This window comes from Gallus gallus, chromosome 3 (genome assembly GCF_016699485.2).
Source record: "Gallus gallus isolate bGalGal1 chromosome 3, bGalGal1.mat.broiler.GRCg7b, whole genome shotgun sequence".
NCBI classification, from domain to species: domain Eukaryota; kingdom Metazoa; phylum Chordata; class Aves; order Galliformes; family Phasianidae; genus Gallus; species Gallus gallus.
This window is the reverse complement of record NC_052534.1, coordinates 16,972,070-16,984,659: the sequence shown is the minus strand read 5'-3', so window position 1 is coordinate 16,984,659 and position 12,590 is coordinate 16,972,070. Positions and strand designations below refer to the sequence as shown.

General features: G+C 44.8%; 1 protein-coding gene and 2 long non-coding RNA genes across 20 annotated transcripts in view; 1 reads left to right on the top strand and 2 right to left on the bottom strand.

Annotated features, from left to right (window-relative positions):
* The window catches only part of ENAH (ENAH actin regulator), a 131,836-nt gene that overhangs the window by 87,840 nt on the left and 31,406 nt on the right, over positions 1–12,590 (bottom strand). For 7 of the 13 annotated variants that reach the window (XM_040696702.2, NM_204300.2, XM_015283598.4 and 4 more), the window contains exon 1: positions 510–727. In XM_040696702.2, coding sequence (XP_040552636.1) covers positions 510–514 — 5 coding nt within the window. In that variant the 5' untranslated portion in view covers positions 515–727. Of the gene's footprint in view, positions 1–509; positions 728–2,177; positions 2,293–12,590 lie in introns of those variants that run through there. The other 6 variants (XM_040696698.2, XM_015283590.4, XM_015283596.4 and 3 more) reach the window with 1 other exon arrangement.
* On the top strand, positions 645–5,085 carry LOC121110401. Its single transcript, XR_005858824.2, has 3 exons — positions 645–757; positions 2,423–2,515; positions 2,618–5,085. It is a non-coding gene; the product is annotated as an uncharacterized LOC121110401 (long non-coding RNA).
* The window catches only part of LOC107052962, a 29,134-nt gene continuing 21,703 nt past the window's right edge, over positions 5,160–12,590 (bottom strand). For 3 of the 6 annotated variants that reach the window (XR_001465816.3, XR_006938976.1, XR_006938973.1), the window contains 2 exons: positions 10,729–10,796; positions 5,915–8,399 (listed from right to left, as the gene is read on the bottom strand). This is a non-coding gene — a long non-coding RNA (uncharacterized LOC107052962). Of the gene's footprint in view, positions 5,297–5,914; positions 8,400–10,728; positions 10,797–12,590 lie in introns of those variants that run through there. The other 3 variants (XR_006938974.1, XR_006938977.1, XR_006938975.1) reach the window with 3 other exon arrangements.

Below are 12,590 nucleotides of genomic sequence, written 5' to 3'. Positions count from 1 at the left end.
GTCCCGTGTGGGAGCGGGCAGCCCCCGCCCGGCGCTGTTTACATCGCGGATCCCCCGAGGGGGGATTCCCCCTCCCCGCCGCCCGCTCCGTATCGATCTCACAGGGAGCAGCCCAGCTGCTGCAATGCAACACGCGTCGGGAAGGGGCAGAGAAAGGGGAGGGGAGGGGGGGAAAGAACGAAAAAAAAAAAAAAAGGAATGGAGAAAGAAAGGCGCTGGGCCGCCCCGCCGGAGCCGTGCGGGCACACCTCCGCCGCGGGAAGGGGCTCCACGGCCGCTCCCCGCCCTGCCTCGGCCCCGCCGCCGCCCCCAGGCCCCTCAACTTCGCCGCCGCGGGGGCCGGGGCCGCCCCTCCCCCCGCCGCCGCCGCTGCTAACAATGGGCCCCTCCCCCGCGGGGCTCCCCTCGGCCCGCCGCCCTCCCCCCGCCTCAGCCCCCCGCCCCAGCACCGCGCCGGCCGCTAGGGAAGGGGCCCCGCCGCCGCACCCCGCCCGGCCCCGGCCCCTCACCTCATGGTGCCGCCCGGCGCCGGGAGCCGCTCCCGCTGCCTCACTCAGCTCCGCGCTCTCCCCCGCCCCGCCGCTCTCTCCCCGCTCCGCTCCGCTCCGCTCGCCGCCGCTCCGCAGGGGACGGCGCCTCAACGGACAGCGAGAGCTCCGGCAGCCGGCGCCTCCCGCCCGCCCGTCTCCGCCGCTCCCTCCGCCGCCGGGCCGGGCCAGACCACCGCGGGGCGCCGGGGGTGGGAGGGGACGGAGAGGTGGGGGAAAGGGGCGGAGAGGAGCGAACCAACGCGCGGGAAGGGCGGGGGGAGGAGGGGAGAAGGGCGGGAGCGCAGGGGAGGCCGGAGACACCGGCGGGGCCGCGGGAGGGCGGAGCGAGGGCGGGCACGCCCACCCCGTGAGGGGCGCCGGCACCGGGGGCTGTGCGCCGCCTATCGCCGAGGGGCGCGGGGAGCGCGCCCAGGTGAGGTGCCGGAGGGCTTCGTCCTGAGGCTGGCCGTGTGCCGCCCTGCGCCGCCCCTGTCCTGCGCCCACGGCACGGAGGGTGCCCCGGGCTCAGCACTGCCGCCGGGAGAGGAGAGGGCTTGTCCCGCTCTGCTCTGCGCTGTGCGGCCTCACCTCCTGCACTGGGTGCAGACTGTGTGCCACAGCATAAGACAGACATCATTGTGTTATAGGGCATCCAAAAAAGGGCAACAGAGATGGGGAAGGGTCTGAAGGCAACGCGTGTGAGGCCCCTGGGGTTGCTCAGCGCAGAGCGGAGGAGCTGAGGGGAGGCCTGATGGCAGCTGCAGCTCCTCAGGGAGCGGAGGGCAGCGCTGAGCTCTGCTCTGTGTGACAGCGACAGGGCCCGAGGGAACGGCGTGGTGTTGGGGGTTAGGGAAGGGTTCTTCACCACAGGGCAGTGGGCACAGCCCCGAGCTGCTGGAGTTCAAGTGGTGTGTAGACAATGCTCTCAGACGTAGGATTTGGATTTTGGGTGGTGCTGTGTGGAGCCGGACATTGGTCTCTGAGCTCCCAGTGTTTTCAGCACGTGGCACAGACATTTCAAACTGGTTCACCTTCAGCGCAGTTCTGTCCAGCACCGACTGCCTGCTCCCTTTGGTCTCAGTCAAAGGAAATGAGGAGCAAGGATCTCTTCCAATTTCCAATGGCGTGAAGGTGATTTAGTGGTTTTGCATCACTGATTTTATCTTTCCTTCACAACTGCCACTGTTTTCTAGGATTTAGTTACTAAAAACATATAGGATATGAGAAAGAAATGTATATATACTTCCTTCATAAATTTCTAGATTTTTAGATATAAAAAGGTACCGAATTTTAGAATCAAAAGGTACAGAATGTATAGAATCATAAAATATGCTGAGTTGGAAGGGACCCATAAAGATCACTGAGGCCAACCCCAGGCTTCACACAGCACCACCAATGCAATCACACAGCACCCTACCCGATGTCTGAGAGCATTCTTCAGATGCTCCTTGAACTCCAGCACTGGGGCTGTGCCCACCGCCCTTTGGGTCAGAATTGTCCCTAACCCCCACCTGGCCCTCTGCTGACACAGCTCCATGCCTTCCTCTCAGGCCCTGTCGCTGTTACCAGAGAGAATACATCAGCACCTGCCCCTCCACTCCCCTGTGAGGAAGCCACTGATCCAGGATCCACAGATTTGTTTCTTACCTTGAGTCTTGTTTATGCGACAGCATGTGCACAGCCTTTTTCTTGTTTGCCGTGGTACCTGAGGCAGGGCCATCCATGGCCGGGGAAGGGTTTCAGTAACAAAACAGAAGCAGAGCTAGTCAATTTAGGAACAAAAAGAAGTCAATTGTTAGAAATACTACTTCAGAAAAAAAGGATAGACTCTGAAATTCAAACTGATGAATGCCAATTTTGTGAAGGAAATTAACGTGTTTTTACTGGCATAGGGATGATGTCAATGAAAACGTATCTGTAGAGGTGAATCACAAAATGAAGATGAGTAATCAGAAGAAAAGCAGCATCATACTATTAAAAATTAAGTGGGTACTTTGGACAACAATGTGCATGCAGTCTGAAATGGGGGACTCAAATGAATCCTGCTAAATACATTTTTCTCTTAATTGTTTCCACTGAATGCTCAGGACGCTCCGGACCGACTGTGGATCTTCAGAATCTGACGAGTCAGGAGTTTTCTAAGGTCTGTGGTTACTGTATCACCAGAATGCCCTCCAAGTAAAAGGTTCCAAAAGTAAGCCCTTCTGACAGTGAAAGATAACTTGAAGCAGCCAAATATAAATGTGAAGATCTACATCCAACCGATACATCTAAGCATCTATGTAGATATATGCCAGATCCATATCCAGCTGGCTGTGGGAGATACATCAGTAGAAACAATGGCAGAGATGTTGGGAAGAAAAGGAGTCTGTTCTGAGATCCCAATTGCTCTACAGTAGAAAATATCAGGATGGTAATGCAACTGTTGTGATGTGACTGTTTGGTCACATTAGTCACATCTAAAGGCACTTTGGCTGTGACAGGTGTATAAAAAACACTGGACGGATGCCTCAGCAACAAGTCTGCGTGAGAGGGAATGAAAAGAGTCAGAAGCTGTTACTCCCGGAAACCAATAAAAGAAAAACCCAACAAAAACCTGTTAGCATTATTTGTATTGTATTGCGTGGTGTTCTTAGCCAAATCAGATGTGGTGATGGCTGGATTTCTCAAGACATGCAGTGTAGTACAACAGAATTTGTAAAAATGCCAGAAGAAACATTCTGCATGCCGGCATCACCGATGTCACCAAGTGCAAAGTCATGCTGCGTGCTAGCTTAGTCAGAAATCCCATTGAATTAATCTATGGCAGAATGTTCAATCTGCAGAAGCTCATATTAGCAGTTATATGAGAAGGAGGGGAACCAAAATTATATAGGGCAGAAATCAATTATAAATGTTGAGCGTCTTTTTGTTTCCAGGCCCATTTAGCAATGTTATTGTCAAGAAATTAAAGCAGTTTAGCAGAAGGATGAGTTAGCGCCATGTGCGTACTTATGGTTCTGAATTATGCATTGAGAAATCTGCAATCTCTTGTAACTGGCCTGCATGTTCCCAAGCTGTGATCATTAGATGTGTCCGAGTCAATTTGTGCAGCCCTACCAATCATCTTTCTCGCTGGTGGGATCCTCCAGTGGCAGAACATGGGTGTTCATGCCCTCGACAGCACCTCCCACCTCTCTCCCTAATTGCAGTGACAAAAAGGATGTGGTGGAAAGCCTCGGTAGCTGGCGGTGTCATTACTAATAACATAGAGCCGCTGACGGCTTAAGAGGCAGAGGCACATAATGGCTCTTACAATTTGTGTCAGAGTGGTGTTTGTACCTTCCTTCCTTGGGACCCAAGCAGCTCAGAACACCCACAGGCCACTTTGTATCCTTCCCTCTTGCATTTTCTGCTGCTCAGCTGCAACTGAGGACTGGAATTCAGATGCGTCTGCTCAAGGTTGGGCAGTATGGTGTGCCTCTGCTCCCAACAGCTCAGTGGAGGCTTTCTGAGTGCTAGAGCGATGGCTCACCCAGGCATTAACCAGAAGAGAATGTGTTTCTGCTTAGCATCAGCCAGATGCAAGAGGTTTGGCAGGCTTCTCCCAAGCAAACCCAGCTGAAGCTGGTCTCATATCGTCAGCACGGATCACCCTCAATACAGGATGAGGAGGATGCGTGACTAATGTTCTGGAGACACTGGGGGAATCCAAAAGCTTCAAAGAGCAGAATAATCCATCCTCTCACTCTGAGGCTTCCCCATCGTCTCTGAAACAGCCTTCCATTTTGCAGCCTTTGTTTCTCTGCAAATTCTGTATTGAAGACAAAAACTGAGCTCAGATCTTCAGATCTTCATGTTTCACGACAGACAGTATCCTAAGGCAGCAGAGATTACACAAGATCACTTTGGCATTCTTTTATGCTCTGAGAATAGCATAATGCAGGATGCACATCAGAGAGGTTTCTGGAGTGGGGGGAAGTGGTTTTCTCGGTGGTTTAGGGTTTTTTCAAGGTTATTGTTCATTTTACTTAATGTGTCCATAGAGTTTGGGTTTTGAATATGTAGGAAAAGTTTTTTTACTTTCCTTGCCGGAATTATTTTCTGTAGAACTCATATAGAAAGAAAATGCAATTTACTGCATAATAGAAGTGAGAGAATTGCAAAAACAAAGCACTTTCAGAGAGAAAGCTAATGCCTTCCCTGGTGGCAGTGACAGGGTTTCCAGAAACAAATGGTGGGCTAAAAGAAAATGGCTGACAGTGTGCTCCTGTTAACAGCCCTGTTAACTTCATCAAAACAAAAGTGAATTAAATAACTTAACGTATTATTCTCATCACTGATTATGCTAATCTAATTTAGAAATGTGTATTTTGCTTTAGACCAGACACGGGGCTGATGTCTGTACCAACTCCATGGGATTGATCAAGATGAGGACCAGACTGTTTTAAGGACAGATAAAATATATTGACTGGTATAATTCTTCCTGTTCTTCCCTTACCCCCAAGTCATTTTCAGTCTCGGGTCGCCACGCGTCAGCTGGCTGCTGAAGTCTTGCATAGCACACCATTAAAGAAAAGCCTTTCAACCGAAAACTCTTCAGCTTTATTTTATTTATGACATTATGCAGTATTTCTCAGCCATCTTCTGGGGGAGGGGGAGTAAACTATCTCTAAAATTCTTTTAGAATGCTAAAATAAACAATTACAATTACGGGGATGACTCAGCAGATAAATGCAGCAGTAGTCAGCAAGGACTTTCCCTAATGGAATCATATTCGTGTTTTGCTGTAAAAAAAAAAGAAGGCAAAATAGCATGATCAGAAAAGGAATCAAATCCTTCATTATCAGATGTAGTCTTTTGAATCCTGAATGTGAATCTCAGCCTTCCTGCCAACATACCCTGCTCCTTGTTATACAAGTAAACAATTTATAGATCTTCCATCAAGCACATCTGAAGAGGAACAAAAACAACAGCTGAAGCTTTCCACAGTGCCTTTCCACCAAGGTTCCTTGTAGTGCCCCTCATACAGCCAAACAGCATCATCAAATCCAACCACAAACCTCTGTAGACGTGAGCCTGCAGTATGGTATGTGTCTTTCGGTCTGTTTCCAGTATGCTCAAATATTTAAACTCAAATTCCTTGAACAAAAAGGGATTGTTTTTTTTCCCCCTAGTATTATCATTAAAAGATTTTGTACTGTGCTGCAGGCTGTTCAGCGAGGGCTGAAGCCTCTTTTTGTATAAGAACTATCAAATGTAAATCAACGCGTTGTGTACTAAATGTAAAAATGCTTTTCTGACGTTCAGATGAATTGTGATCGTTGTTTTGACCCCTGTCTATCATTCACTTCCACTCTGCTGCTGACTTCTGTGGTTTGTGAGGTGACATGCTGATTTAGGACCACTGTGACACACCAATCTCATCTCTTACTTTCCATCTAATTTTATACTTTTATCCCCTAATGGTCTTATTTGCCACCAGTCTGCATTCTCCTTACGCATTACCGATAAAATGCATTCATTATGTTCTTTGCTCTCCCTTGCTAATGTCTTAGAACAAATTGTACTCTGCTGCTTTATCTTATGCTGGAGGAAAGTCCAGGCACAAAGCTGGCCCAGGGTTTGGTTAAGATGGTTTTGAGCCATCTTTTCTTACAACTCCGTATGAGTTATGTTTTAAGTTCCTTAACTACAGCCAAGGATTTGAGCCATTATTAATTAGCTATTATTAATAATTGCTAAGTGCCTACAGTGCACTTGTAGCATGAAGAAAACAAAGGCACGCCTCCTGCCTAAAAGAGCTATTACTCTTAAAGTTTTGTCTGCCCTGCAGCCTCCATATCCAAGCTACTTCTACAACACTTATATCGGATAGCTGCTGTCAGTTACCTGCTACATTCCAGCTGAAACAGCACTGAGGTGTGCAAACAGCTGCATACCTTGCTTCTTGGCCTCAATGCTGCCCGGGATTTGGCTTGGCAAGGCATTTCTGGCTGCACCATACCCTGTCCTTCTGTCACAGTTCAAGTAGACAGATGCCAAAGGAGTCGGAAGCCTGTATCAAATTTCACCAGTTTTAAGCTACTTGGTAGTTTATCTCCAATGGGCAAACAAACAAACAAACAAACAAAAGGAACATGTCTGCAATACTCACTGTGACACAGCGGGAATATCTAACTCTGACTTCATTACAAACACGTTCCGTCTTTCAACCATCTTTCTCCTCTCTTCTCCCTTCTATTTTAGATGACTGACAACACACTTACTATTGCTGGTTAGTTTCCATTCACTGCAAAGTTGGAATAACTTACGATAAAAGTACTGTCCCAGTTATAGATGAATGACAACACTTTTACTATAGCTTGCTAGTTTCCACTGACTGCAAAGTTGGAATAACTTGCAACAAAAATAATGTCCCGATTATAGTTAAATGACAGCACTTTTGCTATTGTGAGTTAGCATCTGTTGACTACGAGGTTGGAAGAAAGTTACATTAAAAATATTGTTCCGATAAAGGTAGAAATCGAGTAAGATGATGATAACCTCTTTACTCCTTTCCAGCACTGCAGATTATGCTTTCTGGCAATAGCTAAAGCCAACTCCATAATTTGGAGTTCAAATTTAGTAAGTGATAAATCATGCATGAGACCCAAAATATACAAAGCAGCAGTTGCAAAGATATTCTTCTTCAGTATTTTAGAAAGAACATCACAAAAATGTTTGCCAAATGAATTAACATCTCTATAAAAAGACACGAAGAAATGAGCTTTTAAGAGATTACAACACTAACACATGCCGTTATTATTACTATAACTAGTTAGCAGCAATTTCAAAACTAAGATACACTCTTATCTTAACACCATTGAGAAGGAATTCCTTACAACTGGCCCTAAGTCACACTCTCAGGGCTATGCACCACTACCAACAACATTCACTGTCTCTGCTGTGTGTTTGTTCTCCACTTCCTCTGTTAGTTTAGCTCCCACGTTTCATAAATACAATCACATAAACAGTGATGGATGTTTTCCTGCTTCCTCCAGACCCAGACAGAACAGAACCATCTTGTTCCCTATTTCCTAGTGTTTTTCTGAGCCACTCATACTGGTTATTTGCCAGACTGGCATGGTACAGCCAGGAATTTGGGTACTGTGGTCCACCCACTGCTTTCTGAGCATACCATTCACTAGAAAGTGCTGCTGGACAGTCTAGATTCAAGAAACATCAGTTTTCATAGGGCCGTGGCCTTTTTCAAACACTTGCTGAATGCTGGGGTTTCTAACTGACTGTAAGAAAGCATTGCTCTTCTTCTGGAGAGCAGCAAAGTAAATAGAGATAGGAAAAAAACAGTAAAGGACTCTTCCTGATAGATTATTTCAAGGGTTTTGCTCAAAAACCAACCTTACAACATCTGTAATACATTTTGCTATCAGAAAGTTCTTCCTGGTCTAACTTTCCCCATTTCTCCCTTTCTGTTATGCTTAGGTAAATGCAACCTTCCCTGTGCTTTCACCCTCTTAATAGTTGTCAGCTTTATGTTGGGCTTCTTCAGACATCGCCTGTTCCTAAAACACCAACCGCTCCACGTCACTAAATAAGATCTGTCAGTGTTCCCATAGCTCAGCTTCTCCAAGGCCTCCACTATTGTTCTGCAGCGTTATTCAAAGCTCCTACCTCACCGACCCTGGAGGTGTTCAAGGAACGTTTGGATGTTGTGTTGAAGGACATGGTTTAATGAGAACCATTGGTGATGGGTGAATGGTTGGACTGGGTGATCCCGTAGGTCTTTTCCAACCTTAGTGATTCTATGATTCCATGATTCTATGTTCCTGGTCCTGGGTGCAAAAACCCGATCTCTTCACTCAGTGTGCAGCCATCTGTGCATTGCTCCTGAATATGCAAACAGAAAACACATCTCACTTGACCATTTCTACTACGGTTGTTGCTACTCTAAAAAATGCAGGGGATACATAATGAAAAGCAGGTCGCTTTGACTGTGTGAAATGAAGAAAGGCTGATTTATACTAAAGCCCGAAGGGAGGCTCAGACAATCATTTTATTTAATTGTTATGATTGGCTGAACATTTCTAACTCTTTAATTGTGAATAGAGGTTGCCTTGTGCTGTGAAATGATTCTCACAACAATGAGCCATTCATTCTGCTGTGACTACGCCAATGGGTGGAGGGGAAGTGCCAGCTTCGTAATGTTTGAAATTATTATTATTAAAACAACGTTACAGCCAGGATATTGGCATACCTGCAAAGAAATGACAAGCCTTCCCTCTCTTACCTGTTTGTGCTTTAGAACCACCCTGAGCTGGAAGCAGCCATAACCGTTAGCATCTAATAGAGATGATGTACTCATAAAATCATCAGTACTGTGAGCTGATGTGATGTTGGGAGAACGTGATCAGACAAAAAAAAAAGAGAAGTTTCTCCTTTTCTCCTTTTTCATAGGAGGTGATCGGTAGGGTGAGACCAGTGCAGAAATGAGACAAACTGATTCTTTAGAATCATTGCCTGTAATTTTTACAGAGAAGGAAGACATTTTACCCTAGTAAACATATTACTGATTGCATTCATACGTTAACTAAGAGGTGTTCTTCCCTCCTCTTGCATATGGATCCCTGAGAAAAGCCCGAAGCAGCTATTTTTTTTTCAGGAAGACCAGGCTGGTACATACTGCAGGAAGATCTGACATGAGACTTCTGCTTAGGCATTTGTATGATCCTATGCTATAAAGCTTCTCTTTTCAGGTAAATTTTTGGATGGATCTTTGAACTCATAGAAACGAGGAAATTATCCTCGCTGTCTGTACATGAGTTTTCTGAATGAGCCAGATCTTCAGCACATACAAATGAGACAGAGCTGACCCATATAAACACCCACCTTCCAGCGGGACATTTCTTCTTTCCTTTGGCTTCAAACACAGCAGCACATATTTCCATTTACATGAAGATCTTTTACATCAATTACATCTGATTCTTATGCTATAATTAAGATCCTTTTGCATGCAAAAAGTGGTTTGAAAATGCATTACTTAATTAAATTAAATAAGCACACAAGAGACTGCCCTGGAGTTTCTGTTCCTCCTCTAAGAATTCTGTGAAGTTAGCTGCAATTCACAAAATTGCTGAGCTTCATAAACATTCCTCCTTCACATTCTCTGACTTTCACCTTTTGCATATCTGACTGGTTTCTGTGAGGGCTCACTAATAGCCATAAGGGTGTTTCTGTTCCTATATCCTACTATATGTATAGTATACATCCTTTACGAGAGGTTCTCCTCAAAAGCTAATAACTTTCTCTGACCTTGCTTTCACCTACTGAGTTCTGCAGGCATACTCTCCTGAGATTCTAACCTCAGTTGCCTAATGATTTCTATCCAGCTATTGCATTCTCTTTACAGCAGCTATATGAAGAACCTGTAAGAACTAGAAAAAAGCTGGTGTCCTTGTATTCAAAGGACTTGAATGTAAGTGCAGATCATCCACAACACAATAGAAAAGATCCACCTAACTTAACTGTCCAGTGCTGCATCTCATTGCCACTTCTCCTGTCACTACAGTAAAAAAAAACCCCATACCTTATTTATTATCATTGTATTTTTTTATAACAGCTGTGAAATTGGATAGGAGTCTTAGGTGGGAGCAGAAACTATAGAGTAATTGCACAGCAGTGGCCATTAGTAGGGCGAGACAACAAAAGGAATACTTGGATGGGAACAGTGGTATTCCAGGTGCTACAACAGAATCCATCAAACTGCCAAGATTTCTGAGTAGTCGCCTCAAAGGAAAGAACCTTTGCCACTATCTCACTTTACCATAGTTTTGTCCAAATGGGAGTATCATACAGACTTCTGCTTTGCAGTTTCCTGGCATCTTTAGCACATTGGAAATAAATGATACAGAATGCCTGTGCTAACCAAACATCGATCATTTGAGAAACCTGACTGGGAATCTTTGTACCAGAAAGGGGTTAGAAGCTGTGATCACACATAGCACCAGTAATAATCCATGTTTCGAATGCATGGCGACAGAGCTCACACAAAAGGTTGGAGGGATAGATCTGATGATACTGTATGCTGTGTTCTCTCCCTACACTGCCTGCTGGGCTGCTTGAGGTGGCAGGACAGATCTTGGCACTCGTCGGTTCCATGCCTGTCATTACCATGACACTACCATACGTTCCCTTCAGCATTGTATATGTCTTCCTTTACCTCTCAGCAGCAGCAGCATCGGTTACTCAACAGGAAATATCTTGAAATAAGCCTTTCATCTGAGGAGTCTGCCAAAATTAAAACACTTTTAGAAAGAGACAACTGATCTCCTGAACAGAAATAAATCTAAAATTAACCGAAACCAAAATCACATGTCTCCCCTCTACGCCCCCACCCAGGTCTCTGGGTTTGGGGAATTTTAAGCTGTACTCCATTCTGAAATGAAATCAGACCAGCAGTCTGCAAAGGAACATCAGACTCAAAGTTTGGTGGTGCGGGCTGAAATGATACGTTCTATACTTAGACAGAAGCACAAAACTCTAGACTCATCTGTACTCATAAGATGTTTCCTAGAAACAAAATCTTATGATTTCAGTTCAATTAGATTGTGTATTTTAATTAATTCTCTACTCTTTCTCTGGAAGCAATTCATCAAATAGAAGAGGCATCTGCACTGTTCTAATTGACTTAAATTGAAATAATGAATGCACAACCTTTGGGTCGTTTGGACACCTGGATTATTTCTCTCTGAAAAAACGATACATCTGTCCACAAGCAAATTTTGGGAGGAGAGGAAGTGGTAATTTCATCAGCAGAACATTAGAAAAAACATGGGCTACCATTACACGCATTTATTAGCTAGAGCCTCTACTCAATCCATTGTTAGGGCTTCAATTTAAAGCCTGAAATGAAAAAGCAACAGGTTGTTATTTTGGGGCATTTCTGTAGTAGAGGAGAAGATAGGATATGTTTCACACATCTAGCTATAGACTACCACGTCGGGAAAAAAAGAAGATAGAGAAGACCATGTCTTCCGAATAAAAACCAGCAAGAACTGAATTTGCTACCTTTATTCCTTCGGACTGAAACAATCTCCCTGAAATATATATATAGATTATTTTTTTCCCCAGAGAGAATGGGTTCATATTTTCTTAAAAGGATAATGCTATTGTTACATCTAGCAAGCAACAAGCCTTTCAGAAAAAACTACCTCGAACTAATTCTTACAGAACACAGACCATTTACTTTGCCAAATTAATCTCTTGTACATGGAATTTTGTGCACGAAACACAAACCTCATGAATGATTCCCATAAGGATTCATTTAACAGGCTTCATTATGTGGAAAGGGTATAAAGCAACCGAAGACTTAAAATGGCTGCTCGGCATTGCACTGTTCTGTGCCTGCTAGCGTGATTTACAACTATGCATTTTCTACTCTTGTTTTTTTTTGCGTGGTGCTGAATTATAAATGAACAACTGGATCCTGGGATTCTTCTTCTAGTTAGAAAATAAAATTAACCTGATCATGGGACAGTTTTCTAATGCAGTAAGTCAATGAATTCTTTATAAGCAAATACATTATTTGGGGGGAAAGAGCTTAACCACTCAGAGCTTGCAGTTTTACTCTTCAGCAAAGAGTGAAGAAGACAAGGTGCAGAAACAGACCACACCACTACAGAGAGGCTAGCTGGATAGCATGTCAGTAATTGTATGGATATGCAATTCACAACGTGTTGCATGAACAAATATTTAAGCAACAAAAAAGGTGACTTGCGTGCTTTGGCTTGATTTCAGCATACATGTGCAGTATGTTTGCCTACTGATGCAGGTATGGGACAACGCATGCAAGCTGAGATATCACCTTCAGCCCTCCTCACAAGGTGGGTCTTTCTGTCTGCTTAACAACTGTGGCCCATGTCTGAGATTAAATAATGTACACAAACGCTGCAATCTCATCCCAGGAACAAATCATAAATAATTACTGAGCATTTTGTTTAATAGATGACTCAAGCCCTGTCTCAGGGGCTTGCAGTCTACTCAATAATGGGCTGAATTGATTGAAAATACTACACGAGGGAG